The sequence below is a fragment of the Procambarus clarkii genome, chromosome 74 (assembly GCF_040958095.1).
Source record: "Procambarus clarkii isolate CNS0578487 chromosome 74, FALCON_Pclarkii_2.0, whole genome shotgun sequence".
Lineage (NCBI taxonomy): Eukaryota > Metazoa > Arthropoda > Malacostraca > Decapoda > Cambaridae > Procambarus > Procambarus clarkii.
In genome coordinates, this window is record NC_091223.1 from 13763056 (window position 1) to 13785441 (window position 22386).

The window sequence follows — 22386 nt, forward strand, 5'->3', positions numbered from 1 at the left end:
TATATATATATATATATATATATATTTGTATTTTAGATAACGTTCTTTGGCTGTGTATTCTTTCGGGTTATTCATGCCCGTGTCACCTCTTGCGTGGCTTAATCTTTATCAATCAATCAATCGGCTGTGTATGCTGGAGTTTTGGTGTCGGTGTGTTGTTAAGAACCACATACTGGAATGGTGACGATTTATATTGAATGGGTGTGTGAAAAACTGTCAGGTTATGTCAGGTTAGGTTAGGTCAGGTCAGGTCAGGTCAGGTTACGTTACGTTACGGTACGTTAGCTTAGGTCAGGTCAGGTCAGGTTAGACCAGGTCAGGTCAGGTCAGGTCAGGTTAGGTTACGTTACGTTACGGTACGTTAGCTTAGGTCAGGTCAGGTCAGGTCAGGTCAATTCAGGTCAGGTCAGGTTAGGTTAGGTCAGGTCAGGTCAGGTTAGACCAGGTCAGGTCAGGTCAGGATGAGGAGGTTAGGTTAGGTCAGGTTAGACCAGGTCAGGTCAGGATGAGGAGGTTAGGTTAGGTCAGGTTAGACCAGGTCAGGTCAGGTCAGGATGAGGAGGTTAGGTTAGGTCAGGTTAGACCAGGTCAGGTCAGGTCAGGTCAGGATGAGGAGGTTAGGTCAGGTTAGACCAGGTCAGGTTAGGTTAGGTCAGATCAGGATGAGGAGGTCAGGTTAGGTTAGGTTAGGTTAGGTCAGGTTAGGTTAGGTTAGGTCAGGTTAGGTCAGGCCAGGCCAGGTCAGGCCAGGTCAGGTCAGGTCAGGTCAGGTCAGGTCAGGCCAGGTCAGGATGAGAAGGATAGTGCCCCCAGAATCATCAACGTTACTGTAGGGGAAATGTAGCTGCGTTATTTTAATGAATCAATTTTGAATGATGAGGACAGCAACAGCATCATCACTATCAGGAAGAAGAAGCAAGTGGATGGTGATCATCATCATCAAGGCTAGTTGAGGCCCCAACCACCCTCAGCCCCTCGCTAGTTGACACCATACTGGGTAGTTAGAGGCTGGCATGGGCTAATTGGCTCCCTGGTGAGTGTTCTCATCTACTCATCATTGGTGAGTCACTTGTTCATGAATCTTCTGATGGGACGGGGGGGGGGAGTTGGTGGGGGTCAGTTGAAATAGAGATGTTGGTGTGCTGGCTGCTGCCACCAACAGTCTTACATATCACATTATCACAGGGAAAAGCCTGGGGTCAGATTCATGAAGCAGTTACGCAAGCACTTACGAACCTGTACATCTTTTCTCAATCTACAATTATTAAACAGTTAATGAGCTCCGAAGCACCAGGAGGCTGTTTATAACAATAACAACAGTTTAATGGCAAGTTTTCATGCTTGTAAACTGTTTAATAAATGTAACCAAAGCCGTCAAAGATTGAGGAAAGATGTACACGTTCGTAAGTGCTTGCGTAACTGCTTCGTGAATCTGACCCCAGGTGAGTAGGACTAAAAGCCTGGCTTTGGGAGTAGAGGAGCTCTCTAAATCCACTACATGTAAACTACAGGTAAATACAGGTTACCTTGAGGTGATTCCGGGGCTCAGCGTCCCCGCGGCCCGGTCGTCGACCAGGCCTCCTCGTTGCTGGACTGGTCAACCAGGCTGTTGGACGCGGCTGCTTTAGCATTAGCATAACCTTCTCCAACATCATTTTGTATTGCCCAATCACTTGGGCTGGACGGTCTCGCTTCCTGCAGATCGGCGTTCAATCCCCCGACCGTCCAAGTAGTTGGGCACCATTCCTTTCCCCCCGTCCCATCCCAAATCCTTGTAACGGCGGGTGGGGGAAATGGCTCTCTCTCTGTCCATTATTCCACCCCCCAGTTAACTAACGAGGCCGGGGTCAACAGCTCTCTCTAGTCCGTTATCCCGTCCTCAGTTAGCTAACTATTCTAGAACACCTCCAGAGTTCCTACGGCAGCCTCTCTCGTTCAACACCTTGTAACCTAGGTATTTGATTACCTAGGTGCTAAGACTAGGGAGCCGGTCGGCCGAGCGGACAGCACGGTGGACTTGTGATCCTGTGGTCCTGGGTTCGATCCCAGGCGCCGGCGAGAAACAATGGGCAGAGTTTCTTTCACCCTATGCCCCTGTTACCTAGCAGTAAATAGGTACCTAGGTGTTAGCCAGCTGTCACGGGCTGCTTCCTGGGGGTGGAGGCCTGGTCGAGGACCGGGCCGCGGGGACACTAAAAGCCCCGAAATCATCTCAAGATAACCTCAAGACTACAAGGCGCCGTAACTTGATCAGCTACCCGAAACTCTAGAGAGAACTCTAGAATACATTTCACTGCCACAAACGTATAAGAGAAACGAAAGGGAAGAGTTGAATAATAAGGTAATTAGTGAGGGTTTGGGGTGAGAGAGGTAGAGAGGTGGGAGGAGCGAGGAGGGTCGACAGACCTTCCTCGCGATACAACCCGTTCTCGCAAATTTAATAAGTCAATATTGACTTATTAAATATGTGCATAGGTGACATACTTAACATAATAGATACCCTTAAAAAGATTCATAGAAAACACCGACCTTACCTAACCTACTTAGTATGTTAAGATAAGCATCTTATTGCTTCGTAATTACAATTATTACCTAACCTATAATAGGTATAGGTTAAGTAATAATTGTAATTACGAAGCAATAAGATGCTTATCTTAAGATACTAACAAGGTTAGGTAAGGTTGGTGTTTTCTATGAATCTTTTTAAGGGTATCTATTATGTTTAGTATATCACCTATGTACGTAGTTAATAAGTCAATATTGACATTACGAATTTGCGCGATAAGGGAGGAGCGATATTTGCGCGATAAGGGAGGAGACAGCTGGTGAAGCAGTAAGCCAGGAGACAGCTGGTGGAGCAGTAAGCCATGAGACAGCTGGTGAAGCAGTAAGCCAGGAGACAGCTGGTGAAGCAGTAAGCCAAGAGACAGCTGGTGAAGCAGTAAGCCAGGAGACAGCTGGTGGAGCAGTAAGCCAGGAGACAGCTGGTGAAGCAGTAAGCCAAGAGACAGCTGGTGGAGCAGTAAGCCAGGAGACAGCTGGTGAAGCAGTAAGCCAAGAGACAGCTGGTGAAGCAGTAAGCCAGGAGACAGCTGGTGAAGCAGTAAGCCAGGAGACAGCTGGTGAAGCAGTAAGCCAGGAGACAGCTGGTGAAGCAGTAAGCCAGGAGACAGCTGGTGAAGCAGTAAGCCAAGAGACAGCTGGTGAAGCAGTAAGCCAGGAGACAGCTGGTGAAGCAGTAAGCCAGGAGACAGCTGGTGAAGCAGTAAGCCAGGAGACAGCTGGTGAAGCAGTAAGCCAGGAGACAGCTGGTGAAGCAGTAAGCCAGGAGACAGCTGGTGAAGCAGTAAGCCAGGAGACAGCTGGTGAAGCAGTAAGCCAGGAGACAGCTGGTGAAGCAGTAAGGCAGGAGACAGCTGGTGAAGCAGTAAGCCAGGAGACAGCTGGTGAAGCAGTAAGCCAAGAGACAGCTGGTGAAGCAGTAAGCCAGGAGACAGCTGGTGAAGCAGTAAGCCAGGAAACAGCTGGTGAAGCAGTAAGCCAAGAGACAGCTGGTGAAGCAGTAAGCCAGGAGACAGCTGGTGAAGCAGTAAGCCAGGAGACAGCTGGTGAAGCAGTAAGCCAAGAGACAGCTGGTGAAGCAGTAAGCCAGGAGACAGCTGGTGAAGCAGTAAGCCAGGAGACAGCTGGTGAAGCAGTAAGCCAGGAAACAGCTGGTGAAGCAGTAAGCCAAGAGACAGCTGGTGAAGCAGTAAGCCAGGAGACAGCTGGTGAAGCAGTAAGCCAGGAGACAGCTGGTGAAGCAGTAAGCCAAGAGACAGCTGGTGAAGCAGTAAGCCAGGAGACAGCTGGTGAAGCAGTAAGCCAGGAGACAGCTGGTGAAGCAGTAAGCCAAGAGACAGCTGGTGAAGCAGCCCCATACACAAACCAGAAAAGTCTTCCCTCGCAAACTGTCGTTTAGGTTCTCCTGGGAATTTCCTAAACTAGTAAGAAATCAGTTAGGGAGAGCGGACAGTAAAAGCATCGGGAGTAGTGGCTCCCCTGGGCCGCGTAAACACAGCACCAGTGGTGCCAACTGTCACGCCACACACCCCCTCTCCGTCCTCAGCTGCCCACAGTAACAATTCCTTACATACATTTGTCTACAGAAAGTTGTAGAGATGGTATTACTGGGCTGCGGGCTGACGGATTGTTACTGATCCATCAGGAAGCTCTGCCCAACCATTTGGGCCATTGGGGATCGAGCGAGGACCTGCAAGAAGTTCAAGTAGATGGGTTGGATGTACGGAAAAGGATGGGTTGGATGTCCTCTGTTATGTATACACACTCGGGTCCAGGAGCTGGAGCTGAACCCCGAATACAATGAAATTAGTGTGTGTGTGGGGGGGGGGGAGGGGGGGGAACCTTACAGCAGTTCGAAGTCATGAAAGTCAACATTACCTCTCACTACACACACACACACACACACACACACACACACACACACACACACACACACACACACACACACACACACACACACACACACACACACACACACACACACACAGGGGCCGTGGCTGAATAGACAGCGCTTGGGACTCGTAATCTCTGGGTCGGGTTCGATCCTGGCCGCCGGCAGAAACAGATGAGCAGAGTTTCTTTCACTCTGATGCCCCTGTTACCTGGCAGTTAATAGGTACCTGGGAGTTAGACAGCTGCTACGGGCTGCTTCCTGGGTATGTGTGTGTGTGTGTGTGTGTGTGTGTGTGTGTGTGTGTGTGTGTGTGTGTGTGTACTCACCTAGACTCACCTAGTTGTACTCACCTAGTTGTGCTTGCGGGGGTTGAGCTCTGGCTCTTTGGTCCCGCCTTTCAACCGTCAATCAACTGGTGTACAGGTTCCTGAGCCTACTGGGCTCTATCATATCTACACTTGAAACTGTGTATGGAGTCAGCCTCCACCACATCACTGACTAATGCATTCCATGTGTGTGTGTGTGTGTGTGTGTACTTTGTGCTCAAGTGTACGTACAAATTGAGATAAATATCTCCAACATTACGCCTAAGCGCACCATGTTCATGGTGGCCATAGACCAAACAAACTGTTAAGGGCAGCCTGGCGTCTAAACCCACACCATAAACTTACACACACTGGACATAACTCCTCCCCTTGAGTGGCTCCATTAATACTCCCCCTCCACCACTTAATCTAAGAAAGCGAACGATCCTGGACACGCAGTTTCCCCGTCTAATACCTTCCTGTCTTATACGGAATCGGTCCAATACGTCAGAAATACGTCGTACTAGTCATTAATCAATGAAACTGGGTGTCAGAGAGCTAAAACCCGACCTGATTGTCAATCGTATTGGAATCGGTCCAATACGTCAGAAATACGTCGTACTAGTCATTAATCAATGAAGCTGGGGTCAGAGAGCTAAAACCCGACCTGATTGTCAATCGTATTGGAATCGGTCCAATACGTCAGAAATACGTCGTACTAGTCATTAATCAATGAAGCTGGGGTCAGAGAGCTAAAACCCGACCTGATTGTCAATCGTATTGGAATCGGTCCAATACGTCAGAAATACGTCGTACTAGTCATTAATCAATGAAGCTGGGGTCAGAGAGCTAAAATCCGACCTGATTGTCAATAACAAGTTGGTAAGAGTTTAAGCCTTGTTTTATTGTGCTCTGATTGGCTGCTGTGGTCCAGCTGATGCAGTGGTGATTGCTTGGGTTGTGTGAGGTCGTTTGTGTCGTGAGAGCCGGTCGGCCGAGCGGACAGCACGCTGGACTTGTGATCCTGTGGTCCTGGGTTCGATCCCCGGCGAGAAACAATGGGCAGAGTTTCTTTCACCCTATGCCCCTGTTACCTAGCAGTAAAATAGGTACCTGGGTGTTAGTCAGCTGTCACGGGCTGCTTCCTGGGGGGTGGAGGCCTGGTCGAGGACCGGGCCGCGGGGACACTAAATGCCCCGAAATCATCTCAAGATAACCTCAAGATAACCTGACTGTGTGTCGCTGTGTGGTATTTACCTCTGGGAAGGTGCACGGAGCGGCGTCTAACAGTCTGGTAGATCAGATCACCTGGTGAGAGACTGGGCAGCGGGGGCATTGATCCTCGGAACTATCTGAAGGTAATTTCAAGATTAGCAGTGAGGGAAGGTGAGAGGCAGTGAGGGAAGGTGAGAGACAGTGAAGGGAAGGTGAGAGAAAGTGAGGGGAAGGTGAGAGACAGTGACGTGAAGGTGAGAGACAGTGAGGGGAAGGTGAGGGAAAGTGAGGTAAGGGAGGGGGAAGAAAAAGAGAATTATTGAAAGTGAAATAAAACAAAGGCATACGTCTCCCCTTCGACAATTATCTTACCCATTTTCCCCATTATCTGGCCCTCATCACCTGACCCCCATTCCTACACACTACCAACCCCAAAACCCACATGGGTCCCCCCCCCCTTTATTGCCCATTACCCTAATTGCATCAGCTGGTAGCGGCCACGCCACTGATCGGCATGTTACGTGACGTGTGCCCATTTGTTGTTCTGATGGGCAGACTTGTCTGAGTGTTGTGGGGAGGGGCAGGCCTGTCTGAGTGTTGTGGGGAGAGGCAGGCCTGTGTGAGTGTTGTGGGGAGGGGCAGGCCTGTCTGAGTGTGTTCTGAATGTCATGCCTCCCTGTGTGTGTTGTGGAAAGGGGCAGATGTCTGAGTGGTTGTCTGAGTGTGTAATCACTAAATATGCAAGGAGGGGGTAAATAGTCGTTTTTGTATATGTGCGGTTATATATATATATGTGTGTGTGTGTGTGTGTGTGTGTGTGTGTGTGTGTGTGTGTGTGTGTGTGTGTGTGTGTGTGTGTGTGTGTGTGTGTGCTTTTTTGTGTAAGTCTTTTGGGGCAGTGCGGTGGGATTGAACTCGCGTTCTGGGTCTCTCCAGAGACACATATTACCCACTGAACTAGGGACGCAATTTCAATAGCAATCCCCCTCCCCCAACCATCAATCATCACTATCACTACCTCGCCAGAGAACTGTGACAATCATATCAAAACAATCCACCATCGGCAATTATTAAAACGATAAAAATCAATCAATTACCACGGATGAATCATCCACCATCACTTCCTCACCACACTTGATTGACGGTTGAGAGGCGGGACCAAAGAGCCAGAGCTCAACCCCCGCAAACACAACTAGGTGAGTACAACCACCACCACCTCTACCACCTCTACCACCATCACTTCCTCACCACAACCACCACCACCACCACCACCTCTACCACCATCACTTCCTCACCACAACCACCACCACCTCTACCACCATCACTTCCTCACCACAACCACCACCACCACCACCTCTACCACCATCACTTCCTCACCACAACCACCACCACCTCTACCACCATCAACCACCACAACCACCAGCACCACCACCTCTACCACCATCACTTCCTCACCACAACCACCACCACCACCACCTCTACCACCATCACTTCCTCACCACAACCACCACCACCTCTACCACCATCACTTCCTCACCACAACCACCACCACCTCTACCACCATCACTTCCTCACCACAACCACCACCACCTCTACCACCATCAACCACCACAACCACCAGCACCACCACCTCTACCACCATCACTTCCTCACCACAACCACCACCACCACCACCACCTCTACCACCATCACTTCCTCACCACAACCACCACCACCACCACCACCTCTACCACCATCACTTCCTCACCATAACCACCACCACCACCACCACCTCTACCACCATCACTTCCTCACCATAACCACCACCACCTCTACCACCACAACCACCAGCACCACCACCTCTACCACCATCACTTCCTCACCATAACCACCACCACCACCACCACCTCTACCACCATCACTTCCTCACCACAACCACCACCACCACCACCTCTACCACCATCAACCACCACCACAACCACCACCACCACCACCTCTACCACCATCAACCACCACAACCACAGTCAATTTTCGGGGAAATATTGTGTGAATGTGGACCTTGAATTCCATTATTTCTGGACAATCGCCTTCATGTCATTCGAAAGAACTCTGTTAAAATATAACATTGAAGCCATGCAGTAGACTCGAACCCGCGTTCCTGGACGCCTCAGACACACACAATGTTTGGGAAAACAAAAATAATTCCTCATAATCTGATTTTTTTATACGAAACTATACACAACCAAAAAAATTTTATCTGTATTTTTTTTGTGTGAATTTTGATTTACGATTTTTTTAAGAAAATTATTCAGTTAATGGGAGGATAAAGAGTGGCTACCGTTGTTTAATGGGGTAATATGTCCCAGGCTCTAATTGGTGTCATTAACCGGTTTTAATGGAATATTCACAGTAAATGGGCGCTCCAAACCGGTTCAAGGTTGCAGGGTGCTTTGAGGGTTGGCATTATTTGTTTTCAGAATGATCTAGCGGTTCAGTTTCCACCAGAACCGCTGGTGTGTTGCGGTGAGGGGGCAGAGGGAGAGGTTCAGGCTCCACCAGTGGTTCAGGCTCCACCAGTGGTTCAGGCTCCACCAGTGGTTCAGGTTCCACCAGTGGTTCAGGCTCCTCCAGTGGTTCAGGCTCCACCAGTGGTTCAGGTTCCACCAGTGGTTCAGGCTCCACCAGTGGTTCAGGCTCCACCAGTGGTTCAGGCTCCACCAGTGGTTCAGGTTCCACCAGTGGTTCAGGCTCCACCAGTGGTTCAGGCTCCACCAGCGGTTCAGGCTCCACCAGTGGTTCAGGCTCCACCAGTGGTTCAGGCTCCACCAGTGGTTCAGGCTCCACCAGTGGTTCAGGTTCCACCAGTGGTTCAGGCTCCTCCAGTGGTTCAGGCTCCACCAGTGGTTCAGGCTCCACCAGCGGTTCAGGCTCCACCAGTGGTTCAGGTTCCACCAGTGGTTCAGGTTCCACCAGTGGTTCAGGCTCCACCAGTGGTTCAGGCTCCACCAGTGGTTCAGGCTCCACCAGTGGTTCAGGCTCCACCAGTGGTTCAGGCTCCTCCAGTGGTTCAGGCTCCACCAGTGGTTCAGGCTCCACCAGTGGTTCAGGCTCCACCAGTGGTTCAGGCTCCTCCAGTGGTTCAGGCTCCACCAGTGGTTCAGGCTCCACCAGTGGTTCAGGCTCCACCAGTGGTTCAGGCTCCACCAGTGGTTCAGGCTCCACCAGTGGTTCAGGCTCCACCAGTGGTTCAGGTTCCACCAGTGGTTCAGGCTCCACCAGTGGTTCAGGCTCCACCAGTGGTTCAGGCTCCTCCAGTGGTTCAGGCTCCACCAGTGGTTCAGGCTCCACCAGTGGTTCAGGCTCCACCAGTGGTTCAGGCTCCTCCAGTGGTTCAGGCTCCACCAGTGGTTCAGGCTCCACCAGTGGTTCAGGCTCCACCAGCGGTTCAGGTTCCACCAGTGGTTCAGGCTCCACCAGTGGTTCAGGTTCCACCAGTGGTTCAGGCTCCACCAGCGGTTCAGGCTCGTAGCCTATACCAAGATGGAACCTGAACCACTGGAGGAGACATAGAACCGCTGGTCCAAATATAGGTTCCAAAAAAGATGACTACAAGTGAAGGTTCCCCACTGGATCAAGAACCACCCCCCCCCCCTCCCCTCCCCTCCCTCCCCTCCTAAAGCATTTCCGAACACCGTTATTAAATTCGAACACCAAAAAACTACCGAACAACTTATCAGTCATGTTCGGGAGTAAATATTTAGAACACATTCCGTACTAATGACTTGGTGATCGACCTCTGGTAGTTTTTATTAATAACTCGTAAATTACCTTTGGTCTTTGATCTATCAGGTTGTGATGTTTGATGGGTGAAGTAAAGGAGATGAGGGGCAGAGGAATGTGGAATGTTATTTTTAATAATTCCCCTCTCATCCGCAGTGTATATAAGCGGTCGTTGGATTAAGCAGATTCACTTTGGTGATGTGAGGGCTTGTTCTGTCCGTATACCGGGGTTATGGTGATATAGGGAGCCGGTCGGCCGAGCGGACAGCACGCTGGGCTTGTGATCCTGTGGCCCCCGGTTCGATCCCAGGCGCCGGCGGGAAACAATGGGCAGTTTCTTTCAGCCTATGCCCCTGTTTCCTAGTAGTAAAATAGGTACCTGGGTGTTAGTCAGCTGTCACGGGCTGCTTCCTGGGGGGTAGAGGCCTGGTCGAGGACCGGGCCGCGGGACACTAAGCCCCGAAATCATCTCAAGATAACCTCCCTTCTGGAGAGAGAGAGAGAGAGAGAGAGAGAGAGAGAGAGAGAGAGAGAGAGAGAGAGAGAGAGAGAGAGAGAGAGAGAGAGAGAGGAAGGACACGAGGATAGTATTACAAAAGTGATGGGACTAGGGTAGTGTAAGAGGGAGATTGGTCAACCAATCCGCGTCAAGTTTCCCTTACCGCTTCACGTGTCATAGTGGGCTACGTTGTCTTCCTTCACAAACACTGCTGAATTATAAAGCATGAGTCTTGGGGTTATGTTAGGCCTGAGAACTCCTATCAATTGGCTACTGTAGACTATTTTCATGGGCCTCCCTACCCCCCCTCCCCCTCCTTGTATACCCCTCCCCCCTCCCCTGATATCCTCTATGTATACCCATCACCCCCCCCATTCCATGTATATCCATTAACCCCACTCCCCTTCCCATCAATACCATTCCTCCCCCTTCCTCCAGTACCGTCCTGTGTACTTCAATCCTGGCAAATGTCTACCCACAAAGCGCCTTCCTGTTCATGTTATATATACTCCGGTCACGCCCGCTGGGTCCCGGGTTCCCGGCATGGTGGGAGCAACCTGGCCATCACACGCCGGTAATTCGGCTTGAAGATAGGTTAGTGTTGTGGCAGTAATATGACCTTACAGTTCTTAGATCCGGTGCTCAGGGCTCTTGAGAGATCGCTGTTAACTTACACCTGAGAATGTATATATATGGCTCACGAGTGCTTACTAAATCTACGTGTTTACATAGATTTAGTTCTATTAGGCTTGAATAATGTTGTTGTCGTCTTTGAGAGCCACATTCTCTTCACTATTAGTGTAGTGTAGTGTATTTTGAGCAGACCACACACTAGAAGGTGAAGGGACGACGACGTTTCGGTCCGTCCTGGACCATTCTCAAGTCGATTGTGTAGTGTAGTGTAGCAGGGGCCCGGGGTCCTACAACCCCTCCACTACACCTGTGGAACCCCCAGTGGTTCCCACAGTCAAGGTCAACACCCACGGCCGCTGGCCAACCGGTGATCACCTTGAGTAATGGTCGAATTGTCCTGAAAAAAAAAGAACTGTGTGGAATGCGAAAGTCAAACTACCGTGGCCGTGTGATGCTATTGGTCCGTCAGGAATGGATATTATGAGGAGACAGCGGTAAGCTCTCCACTAATAGTTTGGTTGACCAACCTGATGATCTGGTCAGAGACTGGGCCACGGGGATGTTGATCCTCGGAGCCACCCCCAAGGAAGCCGGTATTGCACTTTGAAGGGCTCTTGATGGCAGGATAGCAACTGGAATATGAGGGATACTTGCTATAAAAGGAGGCTACCTTGAGGTGCTTCCGGGGCTTAGTGTCCCCGCGGCCCGGTCGTCGACCAGGCCTCCTGGTTGCTGGACTGATCAACCAGGCTGTTAGACGCGGCTGCTCACAGGAAGGAAGACGAATTGAAGGAACTTGATAAACTCCTCCAAATGGTACCTGATTAACAAGGCTGTAATGTGTACACGTCCTCGAGTCCCAGCTCCTTGAACTGTTCCAGCCCCTAGTCCCCGTATCCCAGCTCATTGTCCTCATATCCCAGCTCATTGTCCTCATATCCCAGCTCCTTGTCCTCATATCCCAGCTCATTGTCCTCATATCCCAGCTCCTCGTCCTCATATCCCAGCTCATTGTCCTCATGTTCTCAGTGGTCAATCCTGGCCCCTGGCCGGGCTTCAGCAGTAGATGAACTTCCAGAACTAACTCCAGATATACTCGACATACACTCCAGGTATACTCCACATACACTACAAGTATACTATTTGCCCGGCACATTAATTTTGCTGACTACCTTTACGCCAACGTGTCAGCAAGGCGGACAGCCCGCCTGCTATCTCACATTTCCAAAACGTTTTCCTTCACTTCCACCTCTCCATTTTCTTTATCCCCCCGCCCCCCCCCCCCCAAAAAAAAAAATACGATTGCCAGGTACGCTCTCACTTTGTGCCGGGATTCACAGAGCACTTACTGTGTGTCTACTTAAGAGATCCGTACCTCTTATCTCAATCATGGCGGCTGGGACGGTATTCACTACACATTTTACGACCTCCGTGGCGCTGTGAGATCTTCCTTAACCTAAGCTTGTTATTATATACGACCTCTTAGAGCCCCGGAGCTCGTATCCTGCTTAGTAAATACAGATTTAGCTGCCATGATGCGAGGCTTTTTCTTGTCCGTCTCTACAATTTGGCGTCAAATTTAAACCACTTGGAAAATCGTATCGCGTTTAATCAATACTCTCAAACTAGACTTTTCTGAGTATAGTTTCAGCACCACAACTATAACTTGAGTGCTGGTTAACATACTCTTTCTGTATTACATAAAGAGGGGATACCACCTGTTTTATGGTTGGATATGTTGGAGAGGGACCCCTACCCTAGGGGAAGAGGATAAATGACATCCGTGAGATTCATTTTGAACCTCGGGGTAGGCGTTTGAATATTGTGTGTATTTGCTAGACATCATACACACACATACTTTTTTGTTTCAGGTTTGTGTTTGTTAGAAAACCTGTAGGCTGTTTCTGTCAAGTGTATTAGTACATTCAGGCTAATTTGTATTTGAATATAGAGTACTCAACTGCTGGTAACAATGTATTCTCAGAGAGCAGTATAATACCAATAATTGTAATAGCAATTAGGAACCTAAAAATGGGTGAAACTACAGAAAACTTGTTACGCTATAATGAGGCAGTTTCTATTGGTTCATGTGAAGCAGTTCTTATTGGTTCATGAGGCAGTTCCTATTGGTTCATGTGAAGCAGTTCCTATTGGTTCATGAGGCAGTTCCTATTGGTTCATATGAAGCAGTTCCTATTGGTTCATATGAAGCAGTTCCTATTGGTTCATGAGGCAGTTCCTATTGGTTCATATGAAGCAGTTCCTATTGGTTCATATGAAGCAGTTCCTATTGGTTCATGAGGCAGTTCCTATTGGTTCATATGAAGCAGTTCCTATTGGTTCATATGAAGCAGTTCCTATTGGTTCATGAGGCAGTTCCTATTGGTTCATGAAGCAGTTCCTATTGGTTCATGAGGCAGTTCCTATTGGTTCATATGAAGCAGTTCCTATTGGTTCATATGAAGCAGTTCCTATTGGTTCATGAGGCAGTTCCTATTGGTTCATGAAGCAGTTCCTATTGGTTCATGAGGCAGTTCCTATTGGTTCATGCGGCAGTTCCTATTGGTTCATGAGGCAGTTCCTATTTACGTCCACCTAAAAAAAATGATAAAACTCTTAACCAGACCAAAGACTCGATGTGTTGTCGCCGCGGATATAGAAGCTATAGACCTATGCCCTCGGCCAGGCTTAGAGGGGAACCCATATTAACAAAACATATTTATTTAATAAGACTCGCCAGGTTATGTAGCCTAGCTTAGAAAAACTTCCGAACTTGTATTGTCTAGCATAGAGAAACTTCCGAACTTGTATTCTCTAGCATAGGAAAACTTCCGAATTTGTATTGTCTAGCATAGAAAAACTTCCGAACTTGTATTGTCTAGCATAGAAAAACTTCCGAACTTGTATGGTCTTGCATAGAAAAACTTCCGAATTTTTATAGCCTAGCAAAGAAAAAAATGTCAGAACTCGGCATGGGCTAGCATAAAAAAATGTTTTAAACTTAACTGCACATTTTGCTAATGAGGGGAATTAAGCAGAGGAGACAGCGATCGAGAGGGCCGGCGTGATACCAACCTCGGGTATGAGAGATTTATGAGTGTGACCCTTGTGAGTGAGATACATAGGACGGGTAGTTGGGTCCTGCGGTCCTGTTAGGCACCTTGCTGGCCGTAGTAGGAGAGAGACCGACCGACCGACCGACCGACCGACCGACCGACCGAGAATCGATGTCCCCGCGGTCTGGTATCTGACCTGGTCTCCTACCTGGTGATCTGGTCAACTAGGCTGTTGGACGCAGCGGCTCGCGGTCTGACGTACGTGGATATTCATTTGTTGTGTGAATCTATATTGACTCTGCTGCTGTACTTGTCACTTCCATCGCTGCCACTCTGGCACCCATATCCTGAATTGTGTGGGAGCCTCACACGTGTTGTAATACACATGCTGAAATTGAAATTGAAATAAGTTTATTGAGGTAAAATACACACAAAGGGATGAGGTAGCTCAAGCTATTCTCACCCCGTTCAGTACATCGTGTTAATACATACATAGACACACATCACAAACAATAAACATATTACCAAACATTCTGAGAGATAAACATTTACATTTTCTAATACACATTCTTACGTTCTTCTGTTTGGGAGGATATTATTTCCTAGTTGATGATTGCACGATCGAATGTTCCTGTTTTGGGAAGCATTATTATCATCAGCATCATCATCAGTTTCGGACGATGAATTAAAAACGTAGCTCATGATATATTGTGGATTAGAACCTCGGGAGATTAACCAGATAAATCTCTAGTGAGGATTAAGTTGATGTGATTCTTCCCCCGCCACAGTTATGAAGATATATGATGCGAACTTGATGCATAAATTGGGTTGATGGTTCTCCTGTCATCAACGGTAATGATTGATGTCTGTCTGTATGCGTCTCTTTGGCCCTGGCTGCCGGAGGAAAACACAGAAATTGGCAACAGGCGATTGAGGCCAAATAAATGTCTGCTGCCAATTAAGAAGTTAAACGAACGAAGTTGTTTTCCTGGAGTCAGACAGACAGACACGTTGTTGAAATCCCACAACCTTGCAGGTGTGGGGTGCGTGTCCCCCCCTCTCATCTTCAACACACGTCGACTGTGGGAAATAAGTAGCTGTCATTACTCCAGGTGTCAGCCAAGCTTAACCTTGGCTCCTGGGCGGTAATTAACAGGTGAGTTAACTGTCGCCAGCGCGCGGTTAGTTTGTACAAGTCTGGTTCGTAAATACCGGCCCAGGGATCGTTAGAGGGCTTGCCGGAGAGCCGGATAATAACCAACCAGATACTTAATGCTTAGTCGACGTGTGGCAGGTCACCAGTGTGTGTGTGTGTGTACTCACCCACCTAGTTGTACTCACCTAGTTGTGTTTGCGGGGGTTGAGCTCTGGCTCTTTGGTCCCGCCTCTCAACCGTCAATCAACAGGTGTACAGATTCCTGAAGGTGTGTGTGTGTGTGTGTGTGTGTGTGTGTGTGTGTGTGTGTGTGTGTGTGTGTGTGTGTGTGTGTGTGTGTGTGTGTGTGTGTGAGAGAGAGATGGCTGTTCCCAAGATTGTGTATTTCCTTGTGTGTTAAAGTTCTCGTAAACAGGTGTTCTCATCCACAGGTGTTTTCCCTGTGGATGGGGGCTGACAGAGTTGTTCTACACCTGCAACCTCGACCCTGGTGTTGTGCAGCATTGTGTTGTAGTGTTGTGTGTACGCTGTATGATGTAGTGTTGCTCCTGTCTGGATGGGTCTACCCCTGCTGCTCGTATCTGGTCTGTTGTACCCCTGATGCTCGTATCTGACCTGTTCTTGTACCTCTGCTGCTTGTATTTGGTCTGTTCTTCTACCTCTGCTGCTCGTATTTGGTCTGTTCTTCTACCTCTGCTGCTCGTATCTGGTCTGTTCTTCTCCTCCTGCTGCTCGTATCTGGTCTGTTCTTCTATCTCTGCTGCTCGTATCTAGTCTGTTCTTGTACCCCTGCTGCTCGTATCTGGCCTGTTCTTCTACCCCTGCTGCTCGTATCGAGAACACTCGTGTTTTTGCCCAATCGTCGCTCCAGTTACTACAACTGTTCCCCTCAAATCTCTACACTTGTTTGCAACGCATTGTTTTTGCTGTTTGTGAATGTAGTTGTTGTTGCTCTTGCGGTGTGGTCGAGTCTGTGGTTAATTCCGCTACGGTCATTAAAGAGATGCGAGCCAGGAGCCTCCAGGGCGGATTGACAGATGCCTCGTTCCAGTTTGTGAGTCGTGTGTGTGTGTGTGTTTTATAGGGGGGTCTGTGAGCCGGGTGGGGGGAGGGGTGGGGGGGTCCTACGAGCAGGGGGGGTAGGGGTCATGGGGGGGGGTTCAACGAGCAGGGGGGTAGGGGTCATGGGGGGGGGGGAAGGTGGGGGGGGGTCCTACGAGCAGGAGGGTGAGGGTCATGGGAGGGGGGGGAAGGTGGGGGGGGGTCCTACGAGCAGGGGGGTGGGGGTCATGGGGGGGGGGAAGGTGGGGGGGGGGTCCTACGAGCAAGGAGATTGTAGAATACAACAAGCTGGAGGAAGTCTTTCAGTTTCTAACATCAAAGATCTTCACTACCGTTGCTGGTGCTTAACCTAACAGTGTCTACGGAGGAGTGGGGTCTAGCTCTCTATGCCCCCCCCCCCCCACCGCCTGTGTGCGTGCGTGTGTGTGTGTGTGTGCGTGTGCGTGTGCGTGTGTGTGAGCGCGAGTAAACACACAGGGCAGCAGTAACCTAGCGACCCTTGAAACATAGGGTAATTACAAGTCAAACAAATTATAGCAGCTATGATGGCTTTCAGAATTATAACTGATTTCTTTCTTTGCAGGTACGTAGCAGTTACGGCCGGCTGTACGAGGCAGTTACGGCTATCGGAGATAAGTACATATCTTAAGAAAATGTTAAATTGATTGTCCATGTTGAAGGGTTAAGCCAAAATATGCTTGTTATCCGAGGTATTTAGCTGTGTGTCGTTAGTGTGTGCGCGTGTGTGCGTGCGTGTGTGCGTGTGTGCGTGTGTACTCACCTATATGTGCTTGCAGGATCGAGCATTGACTCTTGGATCCCGCCTTTCTAGCTATCGGTTGTTTACAGCAATGACTCCTGTCCCATTTCCCTATCATACCTAGTTTTAAAAGTATGAATAGTATTTGCTTCCACAACCTGTTCCCCAAGTGCATTCCATTTTTCTACTACTCTCACGCTAAAAGAAAACTTCCTAACATCTCTGTGACTCATCTGAGTTTCCAGTTCCCACCCATGTCCCCTCGTTCTGTTATTATTACGTGTGAACATTTCATCTATTTCCACTTTGTCAATTCCCCTGAGTATTTTATATGTCCCTATCATATCTCCTCTCTCCTTTCTTTTCTCTAGTGTCGTAAGGTTCAGTTCCTTCAGCCGCTCTTCATATCCCATCCCTCGTAGCTCTGGGACAAGCCTCGTCGCAAACCTCTGAACCTTCTCCAGTTTCTTTATGTGTTTCTTCAGGTGGGGGCTCCATGATGGCGCGGCATACTCTAAGACGGGTCTCACGTAGGCAGTGTAAAGTGCCCTAAAAGCTTCCTCATTTAGGTTTCTGAATGAAGTTCTAATTTTCGCCAGTGTAGAGTACGCTGCTGTCGTTATCCTATTTATATGTGCCTCAGGAGTTAGATTAGGTGTCACATCCACTCCCAGGTCTCTTTCTCGAATCGTTACAGGTGTGTGTGTGCGTGTGTGTGTGCGTGTGTGCGTGCGTGTGTGCGTGCGTGTGTGTTTACAACTCGTCTTAGGCCCCAAAAATACTTTACAAAACTAGATGTCCAAGACTCATAATATATATATATATATATATATATATATATATATATATATATATATATATATATATATATGTCTCCTCTGAATACTTTTTATTTTCTTCTCCGAGGCTATGGGTCCCCACATTAGCACCAGAGGTGGTACCCTTTATATATATATATATATATATATATATATATATATATATATATATATATATATATAATCAGTGCTGAGTATTACTGTTTAAAATGCATATATATTCCAAACAAGACTGGGTCTCTCTCCTGATGCTGCTATATAGAGAAGATAAACGCACAGATTATATCTTAACCCTTGTGGTTAAGGAGCACTGAGACTTGAGAGATTTCTCCTGGTCAGTGGTGGGTAGAAAGTTGAAGAGTGTTGTGACCAGAAACCATTACGAGTGTGGACAAGATGGAAGGGAGTGATAGTGTATCTTGTGTGTGTTTGGTGCTCGTCCAGCGGTTATGGTTGATCGGTGCTGACAGCTGGTGGTTTGATTGATAGAGGCGCTCTACTGCCTCCTTGTTACTGTATTAAGAGCTCTCTTGACAGCTGTTTGGGTGGTGGTACTCGTCCAGTTACACTTTCGGAGTAGAACAACTCTTAGAACATCATCCAGGTCCCTCAGTTCCGCAACTTTCCCTTGCTCAGTTCCGAAGACCTCCTGGGTCGTATATTGTTCTTCTCACACACTTCCCTATCGTTCTCGGTGAATGTTTTCTCTCCTATCCTCAGTTACATCACCTGTTCCTTTCAGCCGTTTTCCTCTTGATGTGACTGTGAAGCAGCTTGGGTTAGGTACCTTGTTCTGTCTGTAATGTTTTTAAAACTCATTTTAATTTCCTTCTAACTGTTAGGTACATATTTTCGCTCCTCTTGTACTTCTCTCTGCTCTGTTTTTGGTTTGGTTTATTCTCTTAATTTTGGCGTATGCAAGTCCTTATGCTTGTACACTGCCTTAAATTTTGCCCCGAGGGGCCTTTTTCCCCCGTGTTAAACCCCTGGGGTGTACTGTGGCCGTCATGCTCCACTCTTTTGACACTCGCTAAATTGTGATTGATGAAGATTAAGCCACCCAAGAGGTGGCACGGGCATGAATAGCCCGTAAGTGGTGGGGCCCTTTGGAGCCATTACCAGTATCAAGAGCTGATACTGGAGATCTGTGGAGGTGCGACTGCACCCTGCGTGACGGGAGATGTCTCCCTTGTGAATTGTGATTTGCTTCCCAGCTTATATAGTTGGAGGTGTAGTGTTGTAGTAGAGGCTCTGTGCTGCTTGAGAGGCAGCATGGAGTCTCTATTACCACGTAGAGTCTGTAGTCTCTGAGAGGCAGCATGGAGTCTCTATTACCACGTAGAGTCTGTAGTCTCTGAGAGGCAGCATGGAGTCTCTATTACCACGTAGAGTCTGTAGTCTCTGAGAGGCAGCATGGAGTCTCTATTACCACGTAGAGTCTGTAGTCTCTGAGAGGCAGCATGGAGCCTCTATTATCACGTAAAGTCTGTAGTCTCTGAGAGGCAGCATGGAGCCTCTATTATCACGTAAAGTCTGTAGTCTCTGAGAGGCAGCATGGAGCCTCTATTACCACGTAGAGTCTGTAGTCTCCGAGAGGCAGCATGGAGCCTCTATTACCACGTAGAGTCTGTAGTCTCTGAGAGGCAGCATGGAGCCTCTATTACCACGTAGAGTCTGTAGTCTCCGAGAGGCAGCATGGAGCCTCTATTACCACGTAGAGTCTGTAGTCTCTGAGAGGCAGCATGGAGCCTGTACCACCATAAGCCGCCTCCTGCTGACCGCTCAGTCAAGTTCTGAGCATTTCGTCAGGTGTAGCTCAACCAGCTGAAGACGCTGGTTAAGACTTGGGTTAAGGAGCGTTAGTGCTTACCACCTGAGACAAGCTGACGATGGGATGGTCAGGCAGGTCTCGCTTCATGCCGATCGGCGTTCAATCCCCGACCGTCCGCGAGTGGTTGGGGCATCATTCCTTTCCCCCGTCCCATCCCAAATCCTTATCCTGACCCCTTCCCAGTGCTATATAGTCGTAATGGTTTGGCGCTTTTCCTTGATAATTCCTTCCTCCCCCCCCCTCCCCCCCAGGAGCTGAAGAGAATTGTGAACTCGATGTATTTTGATATGTCTCTTGTAGAGCCTGACGCAGCGGATATCTTGAGATTATCTTGAGATGATTTCGGGGCTTTTTAGTGTCCCCGCGGCCCGGTCCTAGACCAGGCCTCCACCCCCAGGAAGCAGCCCGTGACAGCTGACTAACACCCAGGTACCTATTTTACTGCTAGGTAACAGGGGCATAGGCTGAAAGAAACTCTGCCCATTGTTTCTTGCCGGTGCCTGGGATTGAACCCAGGACCACAGGATCACAAGTCCAGCGTGCTTTCCGCTCGGCCGACCGGATAGGTTTATGGAAATAACGCAATTGTATACGCATAGGTGACTTCATACACATATACATACATGTGAAAACACACACACATGTGACTGGTTAGAAGGCCGGGGATCGTGCTCATTACGTCAGGTGTGTAGTAGTTTGTAAAGTTGGATAATGGGGCAGGTTTGGTGCAGTGAACAGAACTCTTCTTATAGGCCTCATGGGATAGGCCTCTCATTTTGCTGGAGGCCTCTTATTAGTTGAGACTGAATTGTGAGTTTCTAGCGTGTTATAAGGTAGTCAATCAGTTTTTTTTTTTTAATGGGGCAAAGTGTTTATATCTGTATTGTATTCTAATTCTGTATTCTGTATTTATGTATTATGTATAAAGGTATTCTGTATACCTCTTTGGCTAGGGAAGAGGTTCTTGGCTCGGGGATGGGACTAGGGTTCTGAACAATTAAGAAATAATTGGAGCTCCTGGACTAGAGGAAGGATTTCTGAAATTTTAAAACAACTCCACATTTCCCCGAAAAGTTTAGTCACTGGGTCTAGCGTGCTACTGATGCTGTTGCTGCTGCTGCTGCTGCTGCTGCTGCTGATGCTGCTGCTGCTGCTGCTGATGCTGCTGTTGTTGCTGCTACTGCTGGTCCGCTAGGGCCTCTCGTGCAGATAATTGACGAACACAGCGCGCGCGGGACGGGCAAATTGGCGCCATTTTACAGGGAGATCTGAAAGAGTTTGCCCGCGGTGGTATTCTGTAGCGGCGTCACCTGCAGTCTTCAGGAGATCTGAATATGGAAGTTAATCACGTCTCACCTGTCAGTCTTTGTTCCTGGTGATGCCCGGCAACAAAGAAATTACAAATGAAAAAAATTGATTTTTTTATTCATTGAGGAAGCGAAGCATTCCTCTATCATATCTGCTACATATATTTCTCTCTCTCTCAATCTGTACAATCTGTTCTGTACATCAATCTGTACAGATTGAATCTGTACATCAGTTGATTGACGGTTGAGAGGCGGGACCAAAGAGCCAGAGCTCAACCCCCTGCAAACACAACTAAGTAAATATATATTTACTGCTCGGTGAATGGGGCATCAGGCGACATAAATACTGCCCAATTGTTTCTGCCTCGGCTGGGAATCGAACCCGAGCCCTAAGCTGTCCTCTAGGCCCTGTTTGTGTGCGTGCACTCACCTAGTTGCGCTTGCGAGGGGGTGGAGCTTTAGCTCTTTGGTCCCGCCTCTGCATGCGTGATCATGTGACCCAATAACAAGCTTAACAACGTTGTTACATCTTTGTATAACTGTGATACAGACGTCGTAGCAAACGATAGCGCCTATTGGCCCTTAGACTTGCTACTCCAAGCCTTAATGAAGTCTTTGTGTCAGTCTGAATTGCCGACTGGAGTAATTTTGCAAATGCTAATCAAACGATAAACGTCCCCCCGCCAAGCATCGCCTGGTTGGTTGCCTGGTTGACAAGTCCAGCAACCAGGAGGCCGCCTGGTCGACGACCGGGCCGCGGGGACGCTAAGCCCCGGAAACACCTCAAGGTAACCTCAAGGTAATCGCCCGGGTGTAAACAAGAGAGGCTGAAGCAGTAAGCGAGAGGAGAGAGACTGGTCTGTACAAGACCGGATAGAGACGTCATTAGCGACCCGTTACAACTCTGAGCAACTCGGACAGAATGTGAGCTGGTCGCTTCCCCGGGGCGAACGCCGGCTAGCGTATAATGCTATCCGGCACGGATAAAATGTAGACTTTAGTCCGGCCAGCGACGGGCTAAGCGATGTCTGGCCGGCCACGATGCTCAGCTGGACCGGCCCGGGGCAATTGTGCTGTGATGAGTTAGCTGTCGTGCCCTCCGCATAGGCATTTTTGGATTAGCTTGCGATATAGGAGAGAGGGGGCAGGCAGGTACAGGTAGACAGGTACTGGCTGGCTGGCTGGCTGGCAGGCAGGCAGGCAGGCTGGCTGGCTGGCAGGTTGACAGCCAGGCTGACAGGCAGGCAGGCAGGCAGGCTGGCTGGCAGGTTGACAGCCAGGCTGACAGGCAGGCAGGCGAGTCAGCCAGGCAGGCAGGTACAGGCAGGCAGGCAAGCAGGCAGGCAGGCAGGCATTCAGTCAGTCAGGCAGGCAGGCAAACGCAAAATCAGATAATAACTATTAAAAACAGACAGATAAACAAGGCAATATTGCTCCCAACTTTATGGGTTACGTTGACACAACAACGATCTGTGAATACAGTAACAGGGGCCCGGTTCCTGGGCGCCACACCCAGCAGCAAGATCCAC

At 48.8% G+C, this 22386-nt stretch overlaps 1 protein-coding gene across 1 annotated transcript; it reads right to left on the minus strand.

The window, feature by feature from the left end:
* Nucleotides 1-8418: 8418 nt before the first annotated feature.
* On the minus strand, nucleotides 8419-19637 carry LOC123750718 (ovarian abundant message protein-like). The gene is made up of 4 exons (XM_069313169.1): nucleotides 19590-19637; nucleotides 19008-19120; nucleotides 11395-11499; nucleotides 8419-9502 (listed from the first exon to the last, which is right to left on the minus strand). Exons 1-4 carry the CDS (start codon nucleotides 19635-19637, stop codon nucleotides 8419-8421), a joined length of 1350 nt encoding a protein of 449 aa, XP_069169270.1.
* Nucleotides 19638-22386: the final 2749 nt, after the last annotated feature.

Bases quoted from the DNA above. Each gene is read 5' to 3' on its own strand.
- LOC123750718 (XM_069313169.1), bottom strand. From the start codon at position 19,637: ATGAAGCGAGACCTGCCTGACCATCCCATCGTCAGCTTGTCTCAGGTG. The intron at 19,121-19,589 runs GTAAGCACTAAC...GCTGCCTCTCAG, and splicing joins TCGTCAGCTTGTCTCAGGTG to AGACTACAGACTCTACGTGG. The intron at 11,500-19,007 runs GTAATAGAGACT...CTCATATTCCAG, and splicing joins GAGACTACAGACTCTACGTG to TTGCTATCCTGCCATCAAGA.